Raw genomic sequence first — 26201 nt, forward strand, 5'->3', positions numbered from 1 at the left:
CTGGCCTCAAATGATCCTCCACCCTCAGCCTTCCAAGTAGCAGGGACTACAGGAATGCACCACCACGTACCCAGCTATCCTCCACTCTAATATATATATATATATATATATGTGTGTGTGTGTGTATATAGACATATATATATGTGTGTGTGTGTATACATATATATGTCTATGTATGTATGTGCATATATGTGTGTATATACATATATTTTATGAAGGCAAGGACCTTGTCTGTCTTGTTCCTGGCACATAATAGGTTTTCAATAAATATTTGTTAAATGAATGAATATTAAAGCCATTTTTACCAACTTGCTTTTATATAATCCTTATACTTTTAACAAGTATTTTCCTGCCTATTATTTTACTTTATCCTCTGAAAAATTCCCATAAGACAGGCAGGGCCATATTTTGGTTTCCTCCATCTGTGAGTATAACCTAAGATATCAAATTACTTGCCTATGAGTAACAGTTAATTGGGTGAATCCAGGTTTCCTGATTATACAGACTCATTCTGCTCCCACACTATACCAGCTAATAACTACACCCATCACAGCAGAGATGAAATTCCATTCTAAAGACACATCTTTCCTCAAAAGTATGTAATTCTACCTAAATAGAAAACCTGCTGTTTCTCAAAGGGTTTAAATTTATAGACAAAAGCTTACACACCATTCTTTGCCTAAACCTAAATTCAAAAGGATATCACCAAGTCAGAGAACAGGAAAGGTCACTCAATTTTCCTAGCTCCTCAAGCACCACCTGCCATGCGGTTATAACCATCTCACTTCCACGAACTCATGTCAATGAAATTGGAGAGAAGTAGATGCCAACCTAGTGATCCAGGCCTCTAAAATCCTAAGTCTCTTCCTATGTCTCCATCAATGCTGGTTAATTTGTTAAAAGCTAGAGAAACAGGATTTTGCAAGGATGGCTGATGTCTTGTGCAAATACAGTTCCTAGATTTTTAAAAATCAGGTGGTCACGTGGGTTAGAGAAAAAAGGAAGCAAAGAGGCTGACGTTACCTTGGTGTTGTCCCCCAATCGAGATCAGATTGATCATGCGAGGTGAAGGGCATCTCTGAGCCACTGCCCTCCTATGGAATAAAAGGGGGTTTTAGCTCCGACTGTCAGATGGAAATCTATCATCCACAATCAGCTTCACAGATTAAGCTACTCATCCTCTGTGGTTCCCCAAATCCACAGAGTTTCAGGATTTTCCTCTGATATGGGCAAACACAAATCTTTCAACTTTCATATAAAATAAATTAAGTTCCAGCTGGGTGTGGTGGCTCACATCTGTAATCCCAGCACTTTGGGAAGCCAAGGCAGATGGATCACTTGGGGTAAGGAGTTTGAGACCAGCCTGTCCAACATGGTGAAACCCCATCTCTACCAAAAATACAAAAAAATTAGCTGGGTGTGGTGGCAGGTGCCTGTAGTCCCAGCTACTCAGGAGACTGAGGCAGGAGAATTGCTTGAACCCAGAAGGTGGAGGTTGCAGTGAGCCGAGGTCACGCCACTGCACTCTAGCCAGGGCAACAAGAGCGAAACTCCATCTCAAAAAAAAAAAAGGAAAGAAAAGAAATTAAGTTCCATAAAGCTTCTTACATGGGAACGTTTTAGGAAACTTCCCTTCCAAAATAGGTGAGAATCTTGAAAGAACTGGAGGAGTCAATTCATCTGAATAAAAGAAAAAAAAATCAATTCCATGTAAGTCATACACTATAACAAAAAGGAACTTACAGAAATTGGCCTCCCTGGGAGAATCCCATAGCATTGTAGCCTTGCTGCAATTTAGGATCCTTAGCAAGTATCTGACATACTGTTGTTACTTGGGAATTGACATTCAAGAAGAAGCTGTTCTCCACATCCTAAAAAAGAAGCCAGAGAGAAGTGACAGGATGGGACTGAAAAAAACCACTGGCATCTTCTTTAAGAGGTAAACTCGCTTAGGTTGGTATCCTCATGTGAGCCACTCAAGGGTGAAAGCATCATTGTATGATTTGCTGCTAAAAACACAAAGCAAAGCATTTTAACAGTATACGCTATGATATCAGTCAACAACCCTTCAAAGAAACAGCTGTGAAGCACCTTACCTCCATCAGGGTCTTCCCAATCTCTAAAGACAAGACGTAAATTCCAGGTATTTTCTTCTCAACCATTTTTTTAACAGCACCCATGCTTAAGGGATTGCAACAGCTGTCTCCTAGCCAACAAAAAACAATGATGGAAACTCATGAGTCAAAACATCATTATTTATTGTTTATAAACTTTGAGGGCTCAAAGAGCATTATCAAGAATGTAAAGACAATGTACAGAATGGAAGAAAATATTTGCAAAACATTTATCCAATAAGCGCTTAATATCCAGAATATACAAGGAACTTATAACTTATTTACAACTCAACAAAAAGATAACCTAATTTAAAAATGGTAAAAGGACTTAAAAAGGTATTTTTCAAAGAAGATATACAAATGATTAACAACAAGCATGTGAAAAGCATGTGAAATGCAAACCAAAACCACAATGAGATACATTATGCTAAGTGAAATAAGCCAGACTCAAAAGGTCACATAATGTATGATTCCTTTTATATCATAAATAAATAGGCAAATCCACTGAGAGACAGAAAAGTAGGTTAGAGATTATCAAGAAGTAGTAGGAGGGGGAAATAGAGAGGGATTACTTAATGGGTATGAGTGTTTTTCTGGGGCGCTGAAAAGAGAGAAGTTTTAGTTGCACAACATTGCAAATACACAGGCCAGGCGCTGTGGCTCACGCCTGTAATCTCAGTACTTTGGGAGGCCAAGGCAGGCAGGTCATGCGGTCAGCAGTTCGAGACCAGTCTGACCAACATGGTGAAACCCCATCTCTACTAAAAATACAAAAATTAGCTGGGCGTGGTAGCACACGCCTGTAATCCCAGCTACTCAGGAGGCTGAGGCAGGAGAATCCCTTCAACCCAGGAAGCAGAGGTTACAGTGAGCTGAGATCACTTCACTGTACTCCAGTCTGGGCAACAGTGTGAGATTTCGTCTCAAAAAAATAAATAAATAAAAATTGCAAATATATTAAATGCCACTGAATTGTACGATTCAAAATGGTAAACTTTATATGAATTTTCACCTCAATTTTTAAAAATACAAGAAAGAACATTTTTTGCTTAGCTCCTGTTCATCAAGTAATAAGCTTCAAAAGTCCATACAGGAGCTGGGTGCCGTTGCTCACGTCTATAATCCCAGCACTTTGGGAAGCCAAGGTGGGCAGATCACTTGAGGTCAGGAGTTTGAGACCAGCCTGGCCAACATGTTGAGACCCCATCTCTATTAAAAATACAAAAATTAGCCAGGGTGTGGTGGTGCACACCTGTAGTCCCAGCTACTCAAGGGGGCTGAGGCAGAAGAATCACTTGAACCTGAAAGGTGAAGGTTTTAGTGAGATGAGATCATGCCACTGCACTCCAGCCTGAGCAACAGAGCAAGGCTCCACCTCAAAAAAAAAAAAAAAAATTTTCCATATAGGTCAAGCATGGTGGCCCAGTTCCTAACAGATCACAGACCCACCCAGGGAGTCAGGGTGCCCTGCTCTAAGGCGCAAAATTTAAGGAGGCACTCATTCACTCAATCTCAAGTTCATTTCAGTGCTAACACTGAACTTGAGAGTGAGTGCTGCCTTAAATTTGCACTTCAGGAGCCTCCTCACCTACTTCCAGACTTGTTACTTCTTCTATTTCAAGGAACCAGAACTAGGAACAGGAAGCAAACTGGCTACTGAGTAGGAGAAGTGGACTGAGATCATTTCCCATTTTGAACTTACTCATCCCATTTTCAACCTGCAAGAAAACTTAAGAACCAATTTTAGAAGAAGGAAAGGCTATTGCCTAGAGAATCGTCTATTCCTTTTATTTCTCTCAAAACAACGTTCTCCATGCTGAGCTGTAATTGTAGGTTACTTAACTGCCTCTGCCTCCCCTGTAACTGACTGTGAGCTCTGGGAAAACACAAAGCTCCTATCTTGTGTCCTCTTTTAACCCTGCTGTAGTAGCCCCAGGGCCTGGTGCAGAGCCTTGAAACAGTTTGTCTATATTTGCTGACTCTAATTACTCTGAATATTTTTCTGTAACCCATCCCAATAAAGCTCTCACTCTCACCACTCTTCCAAAACTACTTTTGTCAAGATTATTAATCATCTTTATATTGCTAAATCCAACAATCAGATGTCAGCCTTTATCTTCCTTGACCTATAAACATTTGATACAGTTGATCATGCCCCTCCTCCTGAAACATTTTCTTCACTTGGCTTCGAGGACACTGCACTTTCCAGACTCCCCTTCACTTCACTGGTTGTTCTGTCACAGTCTCCTTTGCTAGTTTCTCCTCATTTCCTCTACCTCCAAATGCAATGGAGTGCCTCAGGGCTCAGTCCTCTGTGTACACTCATTCCCTCCGTGATCTCACCCAGTCCCTAGGCTTTCATTACTAGCTGAATCCAAAGACTCCCTACTTAAATCTCCAGCCTGTATCTCTGTCCTAGACTCCACACTCCAAATGCCTCTACAACATCTCCTGGATGCCTCATGAGGATCTCAAGTTTAGTAAGCCCAAAAGTAGACTTTTGATCTTTCCCCCACCCTAAGTCAGCTTGACCTACAGGCTCCCCTATCTTGGTAAAATGAAAACTTTACCCTTCCAATTGTCCAGGCCAAAACCTGTGGAGTCATCTTTGGCTCCTTTCTTTCTCTCTTATTCCAAGTCTGATCTGTTAGCAAATCCTATACTTCTACCTTCAAAATCTATTCAAACTTTGACCACTTCTCAACACCTCTATTGTTACTCTACAGTTCCAAGCCATCATCATCTCTTGTTTAAATTATTGCAATAGGCCAGGTGCAGTGGCTCACGCCTGTAATCCCAGCACTGTGGGAAGCCAAGGCAGGCAGATCACGAGGTCAGGAGTTGGAGATCAGTCTGGCCAACATAGTGAAACCCCGTCTCAACTAAAAATACAAAAACTTAGCTGGGTGTGGTGGTGTGCGCCTGTAATCCCAGCTACTTGGGAGGCTGAGGCAGGAGAATCACATGAACACAGAAAGTGGAGGTTGCAGTGAGCCAAGATCGTGCCATTGCACTCCAGCCCAGGCAACAGTGTGAGACCCTGTCTCAAAAAAAAGAAAAATTTTTGCAATAGTTACCTAACCTGTCTCCCTGTGACTATGCATGACTCCCTACGATCTATTCTCAATACAGCAACTAAAGTGAATCTTTTAAAATGCATCAGATCATGTCACTCATCTGCTCAAAAAGTTCCCCATGACACTCTAGCCAAAGTCCCCGCAGTAGTCTTACCAGGGCCAATAACATCTGTACCTGCCCCTCCCCTCCAACCTAAACTAACTTCTTCCCCTTACTCACTCATTTCCAGCCTTACTGATCTGCATGCAGTTCCTTGAACACACCAGACATACTTCCACATCAGGGCTTTTCCATTTACTGTTCCTCCTACCAGACAGCCAAGTGGCAACTGTCCTTATCCACCTCAGGTGTATACTCAGATGTCACTTTCTCAGTGAATTCTTTCCCAACTTTACTTTATAAAAGTATAAGCCCTCACCTCCAGTCTTTACCCTAAACCCTGCTATATTTTTCTCCATTGCACTATCATCATTTGATATATTTTTTTACTTCTTAATTTCTTTATAATCTGCTTCTCTCACTGGAGAGTGAGTTCCAAAAGAACAAAGAATTTAGTCTGTTTAGTTCATTACTGTATCCTCAGCACAGTTATTGAGTAGGTACTCAATAACTGTGTTAAATGAGTCTTAAGCATCCCAATCTGAAAATGCGAATCCAAAATCTGAAAGTTTTTCTGCCCAGACATGATGCCACAAGTGGAAAATTCCACACTCGATCTCATGTAATGGGATACACAAGATTATTTTAAATATTGCATAAAATTAACTTCCAACTATGAGTATAAGGTGTATATAAAAAATAAATGAATTTCATGTTCACACTTGGGTCCCAACCCCAAGATATCTTGTTGTATATATGCAAATGTTTTTTTAAAAAATCTGAAATACTTCCAGTCCCCAGCATTTCAGATACGGGATACTCAACTTGTAAATGAAATGTAGGTACCTAACAAATCTCTGTTCAGTGTGTGAAGTAATAAATAAAAGGGTAGATGCACCAGTCATATAGCCGGCCGCAGTTTACCTAGCCTGACCAAGTGCAAGATGCGACATCCTCACACCACTACTGTGAAAATTAATCAAGAACAGCATGTAAAACCTCAACGCTAAGCGAGGCTCTCTCTAAGAACTCGACAAAGGACGGCTCCTTCCCCTTCTCTCTTTCCAACTCAGAGTAGCCCTTCAAATCCTAAAACGTCGTGCCTGCCTCGTGCTGTGGGTCCAGGTCCTCGTCCTCCACACCCGCATTTTGCAGATGCGAACCCAGGCTAGGAGGAGAGAGAGTCGCCAAACCCTTTCAAACTTCTCACTCACTCACCCATCCCATGCCAGATCACCAACGGCAGCGGCACCGGCGGGTCCAGATGCTGCAACACCCATGCAGCGCAGGTCCATGGCAGGAGAGCGACAGCCAAGAGCCACAGGCAGCCGGGCGACGCCATCTTCACTGTGTCACATGACCGCGAGCGCGCGACTCCTGGAACAGCGCTCCGCGCGCCTGGGCGTGGCCCCGCCTATTGCTGACCGCATTCTGCGCATCCCCTACGCATCCCCGCCGTGGAGCTTTCAGTGCGGCAGGCCCCCCGCCAGGCCCCGCTGGCTGAGTGGGGCTCTTCGCTCTCGTAGACCGCCCTCCGCGGTGAATCAAAACAATTGCTAACATTTATTCAGAGCTGATCAGATGCTCTCAGACACTGTTCTTACAACTTTTAACTGATTCAATCCTCATAACAACGCTGTATGCACTTCTCCCCCTCTGACAGGTGAGACACTGAGGCACTGAGAACTACCACTGAGTAAGGTGCCCAAGGTCACGGAGATAGCACATTGGTGGATCCAAAATCGTTGCTCTTCACCACTGCCCTGTACTGCTTTGGAAGAAACATGCTGTGTGGGAGGAAGAAAGGAAGGAGGGACAAGTTCCCAGCCAGAACCAGTCATGGCAGGGTGTGGGGTTCCTTCTGGATCTTCAAGGAAAGGTAGAATTTCAACAAGCAAAGATGAAATTCAGGACTGAGATGAGCTAAGGTAGACAAGAGAAAGATAACTGCATTTTCTAGAAATGTCGGGACTTCAAAACGGACGGAAAGCATATGTTGGATGCATAAGAGTGAGGGAAAAACCATGACCACTTCCTGGTCTAATCTCAGCTGGATTACTTCAAGAGTCTCTCATCAACAATTTCCCTTTTTCCATTCTCTCCAATCCGTTTTATGCTCTATTGCCAGATTCATCTCTCAATCCACCTTCATAATCTCAGTTCCCTGCTCAAGTTTTTTTCGACAAAACATCAAAAAAAAATGGTTTAAATAGGGAATTTGTAAAGAAATTAGAGGGTATCCACTATGCAATGGAATAACATGAGGCCAGTTTTATAGAAAGCGAGTACAGGGCAGGGCACAGTGGCTCACGCCTGTAATCCCAGCACTTTGGGAGGCTGAGGTGGGCGGATCACCTGAGGTTGGGAGTTTGAGACCAGCCTGACCAACATGGAGAAACCCCATCTCTACTAAAAATACAAAAATCAGCTGGGCATGGTGGTGCATGCCTGTAATCCCAGCTTCTCGGAAGGCTGAGGCAGGAGAATCACTTGAACCGGGAGGTGGAGGTTGCAGTTAGCTGAGATCATGCCATTGCACTCTAGCCTGGTTGACAAGAGTGAAACTACATCTCAAAAAAAAAAAAAAAAAAAAAAAGTGAGTACAGCCTGAGCAACATAGTGAGATCCCATCTCTAAAAAAAAAAAATTTTGTGGGCCGGGCGCGGTGGCTCACGCCTGTAATCCCAGCACTTTGGGAGGCCGAGGCGGGTGGATCACGAGGTCAAGAGATCGAGACCATCCTGGTCAACATGGTGAAACCCCGTCTCTACTAAAAAAATACAAAAAAATTAGCTGGGCATGGTGGCGCATGCCTGTAATCCCAGCTGCTAGGGAGGCTGAGGCAGGAGAATTGCCTGAACCCAGGAGGTGGAGGTTGCGGTGAGCTGAGATCGCGCCATTGCACTCCAGCCTGGGTAACAAAAGAGAAACTCCATCTCAAAAAAAAAAAAAAAAAAAAGAAAAAGAAATTTTTTTTTTTTAATTAGCCAGGCGTGGTGGTATGTGGCTGTAGTCCTAGCTACTGGGGAGGCCGAGGTGGGAGGATCACTTGAGTCCAAGAATTTGAGGCTACATTGAGCTATGATCTCTCCATTGCACTACCCACTGGGCAACAGAGTGAGACCCTGTCTCTCTCAAAAAACAAAAATGAGGGAAATTTACACAAAGTGACATGAAAAATGTCCTTAATATATTGCAAAAGAAAAGTTGATTACACACCCATGGGAAACCCTTCTATTCAATGCTGTTGGGACTAGTGGTTAGTTGTTAGCTGAAAAGTCTATTAAAATGCAGAATTGGGTTGGGAGGCCCAGGTGGGTGGATCACCTGAGATCAGGAGTTCAAGACCAGCCTGGCCAACATGATAAAACCACATTTCTACTAAAAACACAGAAAATTAGCTGGGCTTGGTGGCAGGCACCTGTAATTCCAGCTAAGGAGGCCAAGGCAGGAGAATCACTTGAACCCGGAAGGCAAAGGTTGCAGTAAGCCAAGATGGAGCCACTGCACTCCAGTCTGGGCAACAAAAGCAAAACTTCGTCTCAAAAAAAAGCAGAATCATAAAGCATTATATGATGCAGAATACAGTTTTGCTTTAAGAAAAATAAGCTTATTGTATAAGCATTTTCTTTTAATTTAAGACTTACAAATGTGCTGGGAGCAGTGGCTCATGCCTGTAATCCTAACACTTTGAGGGGCTGAGGTGGGTGGATCACTTGAGGTCAGGAATTCAAGACCAGCCTGGCCATCATAATGAAACCCCATCTTTAAAAAATAAATAAATGAATAAGAAAAAAAAAGACTTACAAATGTAAATTTTTTCACCAATCTTTTGAAGTAGTTTTGGGATTTTTCTGTGAATATAGCCCTCTGAATGAAGTTTCCTGCCTTTAATGAACTATTTACAATTTCTTTAAAGGTTTCTTTAAAGTGGAACAATAACTGAAAGACACTTGTGAAGCAATCTGAATGCAAAATTCTTTCTTTTTTTTTTTTTTTGAGACAGTCTTGCTCTGTCACCCTGGCTGGAGTGCAGTGGCATGATCTTGGCTCACTGCAACCTCTGCCTCCTGGGTTCAAGCGATTCTCAAACCTCAGCCTCCATAGTAGCTGGGATTACAGGCATGCACCACCACACCCAGCTGGTTTTTGTATTTTTAGTAGAGATGGGGTTTCACCATGTTGACCAGGCAGGTCTCAAACTCCTGAGCTCAAGCAATCGGCCCCCCTCGGACACCCAAAGTGCTAGGATTACAAGCATGAGCCACCGCACCAAGCCAAAATTCTTTTTTTTTTGAACTTTTATTTTCGGTTCAGGGTCACATATGCAGGCATGCTATATAGGTAAATTGTGTGTCAAGGAGGTTGGGTGTACATTTTATTTTGTCACTGGCATAAAGAACATGGTACCCAATAGGTAGCTTTTTAGTCCTCTCCCTCCTCCCACTTCCACCCTCAGGTAGGCCCCAGTGTCTGTTCCCTTCTTTGTGTCCATGTGTACTCAATGTTTAGCTCCCACTTATAAGTGAGAACATCTGGTATTTGGTTTTCTGTTCCTGCATTAGTTTGCCTAGGATAAGGCCTCCAGTTCCATTTATGTTGCTACAAAGGACATTATCTTATTTGTTTTTATGACTGTGTAGTATTCTATGGTGTATACCTACCACATTTTCTTTATCCAGTCTACTGTTGATGAGCACTTAGATTGATTCCATGTCTTTGCTATTATGAATAGTGCTACGATAACAAAATTCTTTCTTTTTGTGACAGAGTCTTGCTCTATTGCCCAAGTTGGAGTACAGTGACACAATCATAGCTGACTGCAGCCTGGAACTCCTAAGAACAAAGGCTCCTCCTGCCTCAGCCTCTCAAAGTGCTGAGATTACAGGTGTGAACCACAGTGTTTGGACGTGAAATTATTCTAGATGGAAGGATTTCCACTTTCAGATTTCTGACCCGAGTTATTTTAATGAATTTTTAGCAACTTGCCTTTAACAAGCCTTTCCAATGCATTCAATTTAGTTTTCATAGAAACATCTCTTTTATCTTTATGCTCATATTTCATGTTTTCCAAAATTTAACTAAATTATGATAGCAAATATCACTGATATATTAATAAAGAAATAAGCCCAAAGGCATTTAGTAGGCAAGTAGCTCAGTTGGCAGGAACAGAACTACCCAAGAGTTCTGGAAAGCCACCTTCTAGTCATGTTGGCATGATGTGGGCATAGGTAAGTAGGTAAATACATTTTAGAACTGGGAGAGTAAGTTAAATAGGGCCTACAAAAATAACTATGTATTTATGTACATACATGTATGATGGCTGTACAACTCTATAAATTTACTAAAAATCATTGATTTGTACACATAAAATGAGTGAATTTTATGGCATGTGGAATATGCTGCAATAAAGCTGTTTTTTTAAAAAAAAGACATCTGTGTATTTATATATTTCTAAATTATCACTGAAGGGTCAAAGCATTGTCAAAAAAGAATAAATAGGTAAAAAGATCTGGAGACTGTTAAAAGTAATATTCTTGAGGGCTATATTACAAGGAACTTTCACTTTTACTTTATATACTTGTGTATGCTTTGAAATTTTACAGCATAGGCCAGGCACGGTGGCTCAAGCCTGTAATCCCAGCACTTTGGGAGGCCGAGGCGGGTGGATCACGAGGTCAAGAGATCGAGGCCATCCTGGTCAACATGGTGAAACCCCGTCTCTACTAAAAATACAAAAAACATTAGCTGGGCATGGTGGCGCGTGCCTGTAATCCCAGCTACTCAGGAGGCTGAGGCAGGAGAATTGCCTGAACCCAGGAGGCGGAGGTTGTGGTGAGCTGAGATCGCACCATTGCACTCCAGCCTGGGCAACAAGAGCGAAACTCCGTCTCAAAAAAAAAAAAAAAAAAAGAAATTTTACAGCGAAGATATACACTTTTATAATAAAAATGAAAATATACACACATTAAAAATTATTAGACTTCTAGGTTAAGAAAATTGAATAAAGCTATCTCACGGACTCTGTTTTGACCAATACCTAGGAAAGTTTAAAAAGTTAAAATTTTATCCACGGCAAACAAAGGGTCAGTATCTTAAATGTCAATAAGTGGCAGTCAAGGAAATAAATAGAAGCTTTTGGGCTGGAATATATCAAGATTTCCAGTCTTGCCTTCATTCCACCAGAACTCATACAATTAGATTCACAAAATCCTGACAATTAACACAAACATATGCACATACAAGAGAGAAGAAAATTGAACAGTTTCCTTCTCTTTCCCCTCCCTTCTCTGGAAAGGTGAAAACGGCTACTGGGGAGAAAAACTTGAAGTGGGAAGTATGGAATAGACCAACTCAAAACATACTGAACTGAGGGAGGTTCCAAGAAGTGAAGCTGTCTTTTCCATGGAAGTGGGATACATCAGCCACTAGTGGAGTGAATTTTGGAACAGACACTTAAAACCTCAGAAGTGATTGCAGAACTTGGATATTCTAACTAAGGCTGTACAGAAGCAGCCTCTTCCCTCCTTCAGACAAGCATAAAAATCATAGAAAAACTGCATACTGCATAAAATAACAGCCTTTAGACTGCAGTTCAGTAGGAAAAACAAATCAGTTTCAGATAAAGTGAAAAGCAATTTCAGAGACAAATAGAAAAACAGAAAAACTTCACCCTGAGTGCTTTGAGCTCTAGAACAATTTATTAAGAAAATGAGCCCAGACCAGGTGTGGTGGCTAAAACCTATGTAATCCTAGTGCTTTGGGAGGTCAAGGTGAGCTGATCACTTGAGGCCAGGAGTTTAAGACCAGCCTGGGCAACATACTGACACCTTGTCTCTACAAAAATTAAAAAAAATTAGCCAGACATGATAGTGGTGGGCACCTGTAATCCTAGCTACTTGGGAGCCTGAGGTAGGAGAATTTCTTGAGCCCAGGAGTTCAAGGTTACAGTGAACTATGATTCTGCCGCTGTACTCCAGCCTGGGCAACAGACCAAGACCCTGTCTCTAAAAAAAGAAAAGAAAAGAAGCTCAATAGAATAAGAACTCAAAAACAAGATAATAAAACAATTGAAAGAGATGAATAGGGAAATTGCACGTTTGAGAATGCAAAGACTAATAAATACCTCAAAACAAGGAATAGAAGAGACATGGCTAGAAGTGGAGTTAGTTTTTTATTTTCTTTTTTTAAAGACTTTTACATCCCTAGAAATGGAATTATTGATATAGAAAAAGGTTTGAAATAATCACAATAATGGTAGATGAAAACACAAAGATATTAAAACAATCAAATAGAAATTAATAGATATGGAAGACAGAAGTTATTGGTGTCACTGGAATTGAAAACTCATTAAATGGAACAGAAGTATTCAAAAATGTAGAATCAGAAGTTTGCCCTAAAATGAAGTACTAATATACAGCTTGAAAGGTCAAGAGAGAAGGCATTTTGATACAGAATATTCTGTCTTGAGAAATATTGTAATTAACTTACTGAACTTCAGATATTCAGGCAGAAAAAGTAGAATGCCTACAAGGAGAAAAATTCAGGCTATCCTTACATTTTTCAACAGCAACATTCCAGAGATAGAAGCCAATGGAGCATTGGCTACAGAATTCTGAAAGAACAGAAGTATGGTCCAAGAATATTACACCCAGACACGATGTCACTTGGAAATAAAGATACTAGGCAGATTCCCACAAATATAAAAGAATGCCTAGAAAAGAGCTCTCTTGGCCAGGCGCAGTGGGTCGCGCCTGTAATCTCAGCACTTTGGAGTGCCGAGGTGGGCGGATCACAAGGTCAGGATATTGATACCACCCTGGCTAACACGGTGAAACTCCGTCTCTACCAAAAATACAAAAAATTAGGTGGGTGTGGTGGTGCGTGCCTGTAGTCCCAGCTAATTGGGAGGCTGAGGAAGGAGAATCGCTTGAACCTGGGAAGTGGCAGTTGCAGTGAGCCGAGATCATGCCACTGAACAATAAAAAGAATTCAGGATTAACAGAATTCAATTAACTTTAACTCAATTCTATTAAATTCAAGTAAACTTAAATGTAATACTTTTTATTTTTTTATTTTTTATTTTTTATTTATTTTTTTTCACAGATGCCTAAACTTTTTATTTCACACAGCTATGCAAGTTGTGAGGCCAAGGACATGACTGCAAACAAGGTTTAATTTAAATGAATAGCCAGGCATGATGGCTCACACCTGTAATCCCAGCACTTTGGGAGGCCTAAGGGGTGAATTATCTGAGGTCAGGAGTTCCAGACCAGCCTGGCCAATATAGTAAAACCCCACCTCTACTAAAAATACAAAAAATTAGCTGGGTGTGGTGGCACACGTCTCTAATACTAGCTACTTGGAAAGCCGAGGCAGGAGAATCGCTTGAACCCAGGAGGCAGAGGTTGCAATAAGCTGAGATAGCACCATTGCATTACAGCCTGGGCAACAGAGCAAGACTCCATCCCCTACCCCTCCCCCCCAACCAAAAAAAAATTTGATTACATAAATAAGCTTTCTTCCCCATGAAAATACTACTTGTTATTTCACACTTGGTCTAACACACACAAAATCCCCACCCTATCTGGCGCAGATACACTTAATAGGCAATATCAAGTACAATTTCCATTTTATTTTTCTCCAGGGAATAGTTGTCTTCAATCTTTTACTCAGCTCCTTACATGGGTTTTGGTGGGGGTCGTGGGGCAGCACCCGCAGGTCTAAATCGGGGTGGGGGTGTTTGGTCCTTTCGGGCTTCACAAGATCGATTCCTGACTACTTTGCTGTGAATTGCACAACTCACACAGTAATGTAGCTTCACATAGAGCTTGGGAAGTACATAGGCATCAAAGACGCTCGCTTCAGAAATATCCCTGACTGCTTCGGCCTCCACTATGTTTCGAATGACGAATTTCTTAATGGCCTTGTCCTTGGGCACGCATCGGACACAGTTTGTGCAGCGAATAGGCTGAACATGGCCGCGGCCCTTTTTGGCACGACCGCTGTTCCTTCTTTGTCATTTTGGAAGCTCGCAGCAGAAAGCATACTTTTTATTTTTTAATAACACACCTTATGATACAATTTTTAAAGTACATATGTCTATAAACCTATTTATCTATCATTCTATCCATATAAAAGCATAGAAAGATACTTAGAATGAGGTTAGTCAAATGTTAATAATGACTCTTTTTAAATGGTGGGACATAAAAGTTGTTTTTTAAAAAATATTTTCTCCCAACTTTATTGAGTTATAATTGTCAAATAAGATTTCAGGGAGTTTTTTTTCTTTTTCTTTTGTATTGTTTAAATGATTTGCAATGAAAATGTATTATTTTCACATGAACAATAAGTTGATTTTTCTTAAAACGAAGCATAAAACAAACCCTCAACACTTCTCCCTAGTCTTCAGGATATAGTTCAAGCTTTTGTATTCAAAATAAGAGCCCAAACTATCTTCCCAAACCTACTTCTCCCATTTCATAATAACATGATTAATCTATTCATACAAAGGACATTCCCTGAAAATTCCTGCTGCTGTTCCTTTGCTCAAATTATTTTTATCATCTGGAACAGGCTTGCCATCTTCATCTATATTAAACAAATGCAACCCTTCCCACAAAGCCAGAGCCCACATTTTCAAATCAAATAGTTAAAAATAGCCATGCAGAAAAATACCTACAGAGTTCCTACTTCCTCTGTAGGTATAAGTTCTCTCAATTTAAGTCAATTCTTGACTGTTATTTTAGTAAGCAGCTTGTAAACCTTATTAATATCATAATAAGCAGTGAGAAATTGCAAAGCCTGAATGTTAATAAATTGCATGTCAGTTCCCAGAATAGAGTATAATTCAAGGAACAATGGGAACATAGAGAAGTATCTGAATGCTCATGGGTTTCAGTTTTCTTTTTTGACATGAGAAATGAAAATGCTTTCTACAGATTAAAATTTTTAATAAAGTTGCTTGCTATTAAAAAGCATACTTATGAATAAGCAAGATCTAGACACTCACTGGCTTTTCAATAAAATGAGCAGAAATTTCACCAGGCAACTTAATATATTAATACTAAATGCTTTTGGACTGAAAAACAACTTACTTCTACTATCTGGGTTATGAAAAAAGACTATGATATCGTTACCTAGCGGCAGCAAGGGATAAAAGCAACACTAAGATTTCTTGGTTTGTTAATTGTTGAGAGTACAAAACTAATTGTAAAAGTGAATAAATTACATTAGACATGCTATCTATGGCAAAAACTTTTGAGAAAATGCTTTTATCTACTTTTTTTCTTGCTTTTTCTTTTCTTTTCTTTCTTTTTTTTTTTTTTTTTAATGAGACAGTCTCACTCTGTTGCCCAGGCTAAAGTGCAGTTTCTCAATCTTGGGTCACTGCAACCTCCACCTCCTGGCTTCAAGCAATTCTCCTGCCTCAGCCTCCCGAGCAGCTAGGATTACAGGTGTGTGCCACCATATCAAGCTAATTTTTATATTTTTAGTAGAGACGGGATTTCATCATGTCAGCCCAACAAGACTGCCCCCCAGCATCAGATATCAGTCAAAAGTCTAGGCATCTGGAACTTCTGATGTACTGGCTAACTGGGGATTCCACTGACGCTCTCCTTGGGTTTTATTATTTGCAAGAGCAGCTCACAGAACTCAGGAAAGTGCTTTACTTACAAGTACTAATTTATTATAAAGGATGTTATGAAGTACACAGATGAACAGACAGATGGAAGAGATGCACAGGACAAGGCTTGTGGGAAAGCTCATGGGGCGTCCATGTCCTCTTCTAACATGCTACTTTCCAGGCATGTGTGTGTCAGCAATCCAGAAGTTCTCAGAACCTCATAGTTCAGGGATTTTTATTGAGGCTTTAAATGATCAACTATTGACTCAATCTATGTGGATGGGACTGAAAGTTCCAAGTTTCTAATCATATCTTGATCTTTCTAGTGACCAGTCCTCACCCAGAAGTCTGTCAAGAGTCACCTCATTATAACAAAAAATGCTCCTATCCCTAGGGAATTTCTTTTTTTTCTTTTTTTTTTTCATTCAAGAGAATTAAATCATTTATTGATTACACATGATAATGGATGATACACAAGCTTCATTCCCATCTATAATTTTATCTGGTACCATTATTCAATTTAGATATATTACATAGGATGTGCCAACAATCATCTTTATAACCAATAATTCCATGATTTTGCTTGGGTAATCCCTTTTAATCGTGAACTTCAGGTCACAACAGTAACTATTAAACTACACCAAGGTTTCTGTAGACAATGGCTTCTCCACCCAAGCAGGTTGTATATAAATTCCAAATAGAAGCTGGCATCACCCTGAAGGAATTCTAACTTCACACTGTTGGGGAAATTTACCAAGATGGCTTCAGAGTAGACTAACTTTACACAGCACATTAAAAAAAAAAGACATTTATTCAGCGTCACGATCAGACTATTACATTTAGCAATCAACAGCATGGGTGCAAAAAAAAAAAAAGAAAAAGAAAAAAAATCTACATTAAAACCCTTTGTTGGAATGCTTTACACTTTCCACAGAACAGAAACTATAATAACCTGTTATACAATTAGTCACAACTACAGTCCTCGAGTTTTTTGCCCATACACATGAGTATTTGTCTAAGTCATGTCTTGTTTGTAGCAGCTAGGCCCTGCCACCACTGTGCTTCGCTGAGTTCACAAATCTGTTGTAACCTGTAGCTTCCCTGTCACTTCTCTGGCTCTCCTCTCCTGCTAAGCTTTGTTTCCTAATTAAAATCTTCTGCCACTGCCATAGCTACTGCTGCTATTGGAACCGCCATAGCCACCCTGGTTTCGTGGTTTGGCAAAGTATTGGCCGCCACCACCATAGGGGCCAGAGCTTCTGCCTCCAAAGTTTCCCCCCTTCATGGGCCCAAAATTTGAAGACTGATTGTTGTAACTGCCAAAATCATTGTAGCTTCCACCACCTCCAAAATTGCCTCCGTCATTACCAAATCCATTATAGCCATCCCCACTGCCACCATATCCACCACCACCATGGCTGCCACCAAAGCCACCATGACCACTGAAGTTTCCTCCATGACCAAAGTTGTCATTCCCACCGAAACCACCTCCATGACCACCACCAAAGTTTCCAGAACCACTTCGACCTCTTTGGCTGGATGAAGCACTAGCCATCTCTTGCTTTGACAGGGCTTTCCTAACTTCGCAGTTGTGGCCATTCACAGTATGGTATTTCTGAATGACCATCTTATCCATGGAGTCCTGGTCATCAAAGGTTACAAAAGCAAAGCCCCTTTTCTTGCCACTCCCTCTGTCAGTCATGATTTCAATCACTTCAATTTTTCCTTACTGTTCAAAATAATCTCTTAGGTGATGTTCTTCAGTGTCTTCTTTAATGCCACCAACGAATATTTTTTTCACAGTTAAGTGGGCACCTGGTCTTTGAGAATCTTCTCTTGAGACAGCTGTCTCTGGTTCCACAACTCTTCCATCCACTTTGTGTGGCCTTGCATTCATGGCTGCATCCACCTCCTCCACAGTTGCGTACGTGACGAACCCAAAGCCCCTGGAGTGCTTGGTGTTTGGATCTCTCATTACCACACAGTCTGTGAGCGTTCCGCATTGCTCAAAATGGCTCCTCAGGCTCTCATCGGTTGTTTCAAAGCTCAACCCTCCAATGAAGAGCTTCCTCAGCTGTTCCGGTTCTTTAGGAGACTCTGACTTAAGACGTGATCGCAGGGAGAAGAGAGACTTTAACAATGCTTCTTCGGCGGCGTCCACGGGCAGAAAGTGGGAATTTCAAGTAATTTAGGAACTCTGTGTCAGGCACTTCTATCACTTTGGAAATTACAAAGGTCTAAGGAGATTTGTGTCAGGAACTAGGTCAAGACCAACTATTAGAGCAAAAGGTTATCCTAGCACCCCTATCAACAAGGGTATTAGGAGCTCTGTCTCATGAATTGGGCAGAAATATATTTCTTATTTCTTATTGGTTTTTATTTATTTGTATTTCACGGATGGCTACTATTTTAAAAAACACAGAAAATAACAAGTGGTCGTGAGGATGTGGAGAAATTGGAATCCTTGTGTACTGTTGATGGGAATAAAACATGGTGCAGTTGTTGGCTGGGAGAGGTGGCTCGTGCCTGTAGTTCTAGCACTTTGGGAGGCCAAGTCGAGTGGCTCAGCCTGAGGTCAGGAGTTCGAGACCAGCCTGGGCAACATGGTGAAACCCTATCTCTACTAAAAATACAAAAATTAGCCGGGCATACTGGTGGGTGCCTGTAATCCCAGCTAGTCAGGAGGCTGAGGCAGGAGAATTGTTTGAACCCAGGAGGCGGGGATTGCAGTGAGGCAATACCGCACCATTGCACTCCAGGCTGGGAGACAAGAACAAAACTCTGTCTCAAGAAAAAAAAAAAAAAAAAGAAAGCAAGAAAAAGAAAAGAAAAGCCGGGTGCAGTGGCTCAAGCCTGTAATCCCAGCACTTTGGGAGGCCGAGGCGTGCAGATCATGAGGTCAAGAGATCGAGACCATCCTGGCCAACATGGTGAAACCCCATCTCTACTAAAAATACACAAAAAAATTAGATGGGCGTGGTGGCGTGCGCCTGTAATCCCAGCCACTTGGGAGGCTGAGGCAGCAGAATTGCTTGAATCTGGGAGGCAGAGGTTGCAGTGAGCTGAGATCACGCCACTGCACTCCAGCCTGGCACCTGGCGATAGAGCAAGACTCTGTCTCAAGAAAAAAAAATGAAAAAAAAAGAAAAAGAAAATAAAAATGGTGCAGTTGCTATGGAAAACAGTATGGCAGTTCCTCAAAGATTAAATATAAAATTATCATATGATCCAGCACTGATACTTCTGGGTATATGTCCAAAAGAATTGAAGGCGGGGTCCTGAAGAGTTATTTGTACACCCATGTTCACAGCAGCATTATTTACAATAACTGAAACATAGAAACAACCCAAATGTCCTTCAACAGATGAATGGATAAGCAAAATATAGTATATTCATACAATGGAATATTATTTCGCTTTAAAAAGGAATGAAATCCTGACATATGCTATATCATGGATGTAGCACCTTGAAAACATTATGCTAAGCCAGTCACATAAAGACAGATGCTGTATGATTCCACTTACATCAGGTACTTAGTAGTCAAATTTATAGAGGCAGAAAGTTGAATGGTGGTTGTTAGGGGATGGGGAGAAGGGAAAGGGGGAATTGCTGTTTAATGGGTATAGAGTTTTAGGCTTACAAGGTAAGAGTTTTGGAGATTGGTTGCACAACAATGCAGACGTACTTAACACTACTGAGCTACATGCCTAAAAATAGGCAGGTTGGGGCTGGGCATGGTGGCTCATACCTGTAATCCCAGCACTTTGGGAGGCCGAGGCAGGTGGATTGCTTGAGGTCAGGAGTTCGAGACCAGCCTGGCCAACATGGTGAAACCCCCATCTCTAAAAAAAAAAAAAAAAAAAAAAATAGGCAGGTTGGTAAATTTTATTTTACATATATTGTGCCACAATTAAAAATAGTTTTGAGTAATTTCACACTTACAAAAGATTTGCAAGATTAGTACAGAGAATCATGAAGAATCTCCACCAGAAGCATTTATCATATTTGCCTCCTTATCTCATTTCTCTCTGTATATATTTTAATACACATGATTTTATACCTAGTAGTTTTAGCATTCATGAATGATTCTTGCCTGGATTATTACCATAATGGATACCAAATAGTGATTTTCCTATGTCCATTATTTCATCTACATTTATTCTTTTTTATTTCTTTTTTTTTTTTTTCTCAGACGGAATTTCGCTCCTGTTGCCCAGGCTAGAGTGCAATGGCGCTATCTTGGCTCACTGCAACCTCCGCCTCTCAGGTTCAAGCGATTCTCCTGCCTCTGCCTCCTGAGTAGCTGGGATTACAGGCATGCGCCACCAAGCCTGGCTAATTTTGTATTTTTAGTAGAGATGAGGTTTCTTCATTTTCTCTATGTTGGTCCGGCTTGTCTCAAACTCCTGACCTCAGGTGATACATCCACCTCAGCCTCCCAAAGTGCTAGGATTATAGATGTGAGCCACCACACCCAGCTACGTTTATTCATTTATTAGTTGAATTCTATAGTAGATTATCCTTTCCTTTCCTGTATCCTTTTCTTTATTTTTTATTTTTTATTTATTTTTTTTTGAGACGGAGTTTAGCTCTCGTTACCCAGGCTGGAGTGCAATGGCGCGATCTCGGCTCACCGCAACCTCTGTTCAGGCAATTCTCCTGCCTCAGCCTCCTGAGTCGCTGGGATTACGGGCACGCGCCACCATGCCCAGCTAATTTTTTGTATTTTTAGTAGAGACGGGGTTTCACCATGTTGACCAGGATGGTCTCGATCTCTTGACCTCGTGATCCACCCGCCTCGGCCTCCCACAGTGCTGGGATTACAGGCTTGAGCCACCGCGCCCGGCCTCTTTTTTTTTTTTTTTTAACTGAGCCTTGCTCTGTCGCCCAGTGTGGAGTGCAGTGGCGAGATCTTGGCTCACTGCAACCTCTGCCATCTGGGTTCAAGAGATTCTCGTGCCTCAGCCTCCCAAGTAGCTGGGACTACAGGCATGTGCCCCCACACACAGCTAATTTTTGTATTTTTAGTAGAGATGGGATTTCACCATGTTGACCAGGCTGGTCTTGAACTCGTGACCTTAAGTGATCTGCCTGCCTTGGCCTCCCAAAGTGCTGTGATTACAGGCATGAGCCACTGGGCCCAGCCTCCTGTATCCTTTTTAATTTATTTTTTATTTATATTAGTGTGGCCTTAAGGATTCCCAATTTATTCAATAAGTTATGATTTCTTACAATCATCATTTACTTTGATGACTAGATTGTCCCTGATTTGGCCAGTGGGAGCCTCTATGTTCTTTCGACATTTCCCATCTGTATTAGTTTGCTATGGCTGCAATAACAGTGTACCACAGGCCGGGCGTGGTGGCTCACACCTGTAATCCAAGCACTTTGCAGGCCAAGGCGGGCGGATCACCTGAGGTAAGGAGTTCAAGACCAGCCTGACATACATGGTGAAACCCCGTCTTAAAAAAAAAAAAAAAAAAAAGTGCCACAAACTTGGTGGCTTAAAACAGCTGCAGTTCTCATGTTTCTGAAGGCCAGGCATCCAAAATCAATTTCACTGGGCCAAAAGCAAGATGTTAGCAGGGTGGTGGCCGTTCCTGGCTCTGCCAGCTCCCCTGCGAGCCCGAGCCGGGGCTGAGATCCTCGCCGCCCCGGCTGGGGTCCCTGCCGTGGGCTCGGGAGCTTACCTGTGATCCCGCCAGTCCGGGACCTGCAGCGACCACCTACCCGGCGCAGTCAGGGGCGGGGCTGGGACGCGGAGTGGGACTGGGACGCGGAGTGGGACCCCGGCTGCTGGGTGCAGGTGTCCCGCGGGTCTGGATGGGGGAGCTGGTGGGGGGGTGGCTAGGGGTTGGCGGAGGGGCATGACTGAGTTTGCGTTGGTCCCGGGTGGACGAGCAATGGGGGAGGGTTTAGGGCCAGAGTGCAGGGCGTCGCCGAGACCCTGAGATTTGAAGATAGGTTGGGGGCACGCCCATTAACCAAGTCTGTAGGGATGAGGACTTTGACCTGGGTTCAAACCCCGGGTCAGGGTCGTTGATTTAGTCTCATTTGACTTTGCCATGAAACAGGACTGTTTGCCTTCCCTTCTCCCAGGTTTTGTCTTCGCTCTCTGTTTGGAAGAGAAGATGTGTGTCATCCTCTTCTCCCAGTCTGGCGTTCAGGAGGGCCCTCTAATGCGCTAATAGGATAGCACCATGTCCTCCAGGGAGGGTGGAAGACGGCGCTTCTCTCCAGTTGAGAGTATTGTCAGTCGTGTCCTTATCACCTGGAAAGAATTGACTGGCTTGTAGATTAAAGGCCAAGGTGTGGTCAGCAACAGCCATGGGTACAGGGGAAGGAGGAGCTTGCTGAAATTAGGTACTGGCTCTCCAGCCTTTGGCCACAGCCAGTTTACTGCCAGATTATCACCGTTGTTAAAAAAAAAAAAAAAAAAGTTGTTAGCAGGGTCATGCTTCCTCTGGGCTCTAGGGGATAATTTGTTCCTTGCCTCTTCCAGCTTCCAGCTGGCATTTGGCTCGTGGCTGCATCCAGTCTCTGCTTCCTGCCTTCTTTTGTGTAATCTCTCTCTGCCTCTCTCTTACAAGGATTCTTGTGTTTGTATTTAGAGTCCACTTGAATAATCGAAGACAATCTCTCCATCTCAAGTTCCTTAATCATATCTGCAAAGATCCTTTTTCCATATTTGATAATATTTACAGATTCCAGAAATTAGAACTTCAGGGGCCATTACTCAGCTTACTACATCCTCATTCTTTGAGTACTTCTTTTCTTCCTGAGCCAGTAAGATTTTTCACTGTCCTAGTCATGAAATCAGCCATTTCTCTAAGAAGTTTTGGTTTCTTTTTAGTGAAGATATTTGGAAGTCAAGATGTAGATGCTAGATGCACTCATTGCTATGGGTGTGTCAGATTTGCAAGTTATTTTAGCAGGACAAGGAAACAAGATATCAGCTAGGAAGAATATGTCTGAACACACATTCACACAATCATACGTATGATGTACATTCTGAAGTGCTATAGTGGAATTGACTCATAAGGGCTTGCAAAAGCTGCTTGGTAAATATTCAGGAACTTTGTGGATGGCTGTGAAACTGGTATTATTTCATGCTGGGAGTATTTACACCATGGAAATCAGCAAATGCTACAAATTAGTGTTTTTTGAAAAATCAGAAAGTTACTTGACCAGGACACCGCTACGTATATATCATAAACACATACATCTACCCTTCTGTCTCTCTTTGTATATAATATATAATATTCACACACACACAGACACACACACACACCATAGGCTCACACCTCTGACTCTAATCGTGGGGTTTATTCTAGTCTTTCCCCTTTTCATACTTATTGTCTCCAAGAGTAAGAAACCTGGCTCTCACTATTCTCAATATATTTTCTCATTTGCTCTATCTCCTGACCGCATGGTCATCTCCTTGGCCCCATTCTCACTGACCCTGACTTTGAGCTGCCGCCTTTGCCCTGACCCTGCCATTCCTGACCATGAGAGCCATTTGTTTGGCTCTGGACCTAGTTGTCCTGACCTTGTAAGCTACTACCTCAGCCCCAGCCCTGCCAGGCCAGACCACCAGAGTTGTCTCCTTGGCCCAGGCTCCACCAGCCCTAAACTTAAACAAATCTTGGCCCCAGCCCTAAACATTTTCTTGTTTGTCTGTTTTTCCGATTAAAAACGCCCACTTGGTCATTGTTTTTAAGTGCATGATGTTGAGTGGTCGATTTGATTTCTTCACATTGTTGGGTTAAAGATAGGGCTGCCAGATAAAATATAGAATGCCCAGTTAAATTGAATGTGGGACATACATACTTATATTCAAAAAATTGTTTATTGTTTATGTGAACTGCAAACTTAACTAGATGTCTTGTGTTTTTATTTGCTAAATCTGGCAAAGCTAGTTAGTACTACAAATAAGCAGCTGGGCGCTGTGGCTCACAACTCTAATTCCAACACTTTGGGAGGCTGAGGCGGGAAGCCCACCTGAGATCAGGAGTTTGAGACCAGCCTGGCCATCATGGTGAAACCTTGTCTCCACCAAAAATACAAAAATTAGCTGGGCATGGTGGCGGGTGCCTGTAATCCCAGCTACTCAGGAGGCTGAGGCAGGGAGAACTGCTTGAACCCAGGAGGTGGAGGCAGCGAGCCAAGATTGCACGACTGAATTCCAGCCTGGACAACACAGTGAGGCTCCATCTTGAAAAAAAAAAAAAAAAAAATACAAAGAAGTATAAGTAAACATCCTTTAATCCTTCTAATCAGTCTATGGGTCATCTGATACTATACTGAAGTCTGTAACTCAAGACTTCCCTGCGCAGACTGGGCTCCTGGTTTTTCTGCACCAAGACTTATTACCGTATGCCTCTGCAGTCTCACTTTCTGTGCAATACCTTTTCCCCACCCCTGGCCTGCTCAAATTGTTTTTGCTCCCCACCAAACAGTTGGAGTTGTAGACACACAGTTTAGTATACAACTAGAGAGTTTGGTTTACTAATTAGCTCTTGAATTTTTATCTTAGAATACTCTATAAAAGAGATAAGGCAGCCTCATCAATCCTCCAGGAAGCTTTCCCTTGCTAGTTGCTAGTAGTCTGCATACCATAGCATTCTTTTCATTTCTTTGCCATCTTATCTTGCAAATCATCTATTTGATAGATTTTGTTGTGGACTTATCTACAGGATAGAATGTCATGTGTTGTTTTTTTTTTTAAAGGAGGAAAACTCAAAGAGTAAATCTACCATATACAAAGCTAACAGATACACATACCCTATAAAAATTGTGCTTGTGTGCTGGGCGCAGTGGCTCACGCCTGTAATCCCAGCACTTTGGGAGGCTGAGGCAGGTGGATCACAAGGTCAAGAGGCTGAGACCATCGTGACCAACATGGTGAAACCCCATCTCTACTAAAAGTACAAAAAACTATCCAGGTGTGGTGGTGCGTGCCTGTAGTCCCAGCTACTAGGGAGGCTGAGGCAGGAGAATTGCTTGAAACTGGAAAACAGAAGTTGCAGTGAGACGGGATGGCACCACTGCACTCCAGCCTGGTGATAGATCGAGACTCTGTCTCAAAAAAAAAAAAAAATTGTGCTTGTATGTAAATAGAATATCTCTGAATGGCTATAAAATAAACTGTTTTCAGTGGTTCCTTTCAACCAAGAGATGGGTGGGAGGAAGACTTATTTTTACTATTATTTGTACAGATTTTTGCAAAACCAAATACATATTTTAATTATCCAAGAATATTTAATTTTTTAAGGAGAAATTATATGTTTATGTTTGTGTCTCCCTCATAAAACAGCTGCTGCTTGAGGTCAGGAACCAGCTCTATTTCAGTTTGTATTCCAAGAGCCCAGCTCAATGTCCAGATCAGAGTTATAATCTGGGTGCTTCTGCTCTTTCTCTGTCTCTCTTATTTTTCCCCATCTCTCTTATTTTTCCCCACTGATTCACTTCCATTGCTATTGCAGAGAGTATTCAAATTAAATTAAAATGTATTAAATGATTCAATGTTTAGGCTGGTCATGGTGGCTCAAGCCTGTAATCCAAGCACTTTGGAGGCCAAAGTGGGCGGATCACCTGAAGTCAGGAGTTCAAGACCAGCCTGACCAACGTGGTGAAACCCCGTCTTTTAAATAAATAAATAAATATATGATTAAATGTTGAGCTTAATAAATTAATGAATTAATTTAAATTCAATTATTACTTAAATAATTAAAATAAAAAACCTATGAAAGTATTGCAGCTTTAAAAAATCATTTCTATTAAGATATAATTTACGTACAATGAAACATCCATTTAAGGGTATGCTTTGATAAATTTTTGCAAATGTATATATCCATGTAATTATGATCACAGTTAAGATACAGAACATTTCCTTTACCCCAGAAGGTTCCATTTGCCCCTTCTCCATCAATTTCTACCTCACCTCTACCTCTGGCCACTGGCACCCACATAATAATTACTTTACCAGCTATTAATGGATTTTAAATAGATTTAACCCCTGGGCATGGTGGCTCACGCCAGCACTTTGAGAGGCCGAGGCAGGCGGATCTCGAGGTCAAGAGATTGAGACCATCTTGGCCAATATGGTGAAGCTTCATCTCTACTAAAAATACAAAAATTAGCTGGGCATGGTGGCACGCACCTGTAATCCCAGCTACTCGGGAGGCTGAGGCAGGAGAATCTCTTGAACCTGGGAGGCAGAGGTTGAAGTTAGCTGAGATCATACCACTGCACTCCAGCCTGGTGACAGAGCAAGACTCTGT

General features: G+C 41.9%; 1 protein-coding gene and 2 pseudogenes across 1 annotated transcript in view; all 3 read right to left on the minus strand.

Moving 5' to 3' along the window:
- PPT1 (palmitoyl-protein thioesterase 1) overlaps positions 1–7072 on the minus strand; it is a 32218-nt gene extending 25146 nt beyond the window's left edge. Inside the window, exons 1-4 of the mRNA XM_032247074.1 lie at positions 6510–7072; positions 2097–2206; positions 1744–1871; positions 1024–1094 (exon numbers count right to left, since the gene is read on the minus strand). Coding sequence (XP_032102965.1) covers positions 1024–1094; positions 1744–1871; positions 2097–2206; positions 6510–6633 — 433 coding nt within the window. The 5' untranslated portion in view covers positions 6634–7072. The remainder of the gene's footprint in view (positions 1–1023; positions 1095–1743; positions 1872–2096; positions 2207–6509) is intronic.
- Positions 7073–13906: 6834 nt separating this feature from the next.
- On the minus strand, positions 13907–16774 carry LOC116529596 (annotated as a pseudogene).
- Positions 16581–26201, minus strand: part of LOC116529597 — a 10770-nt pseudogene continuing 1149 nt past the window's right edge.

The sequence above is a fragment of the Sapajus apella genome, unplaced genomic scaffold, assembly GCF_009761245.1.
Source record: "Sapajus apella isolate SASKATOON/1434 unplaced genomic scaffold, GSC_monkey_1.0 scaffold62, whole genome shotgun sequence".
NCBI classification, from domain to species: Eukaryota; Metazoa; Chordata; class Mammalia; order Primates; family Cebidae; genus Sapajus; species Sapajus apella.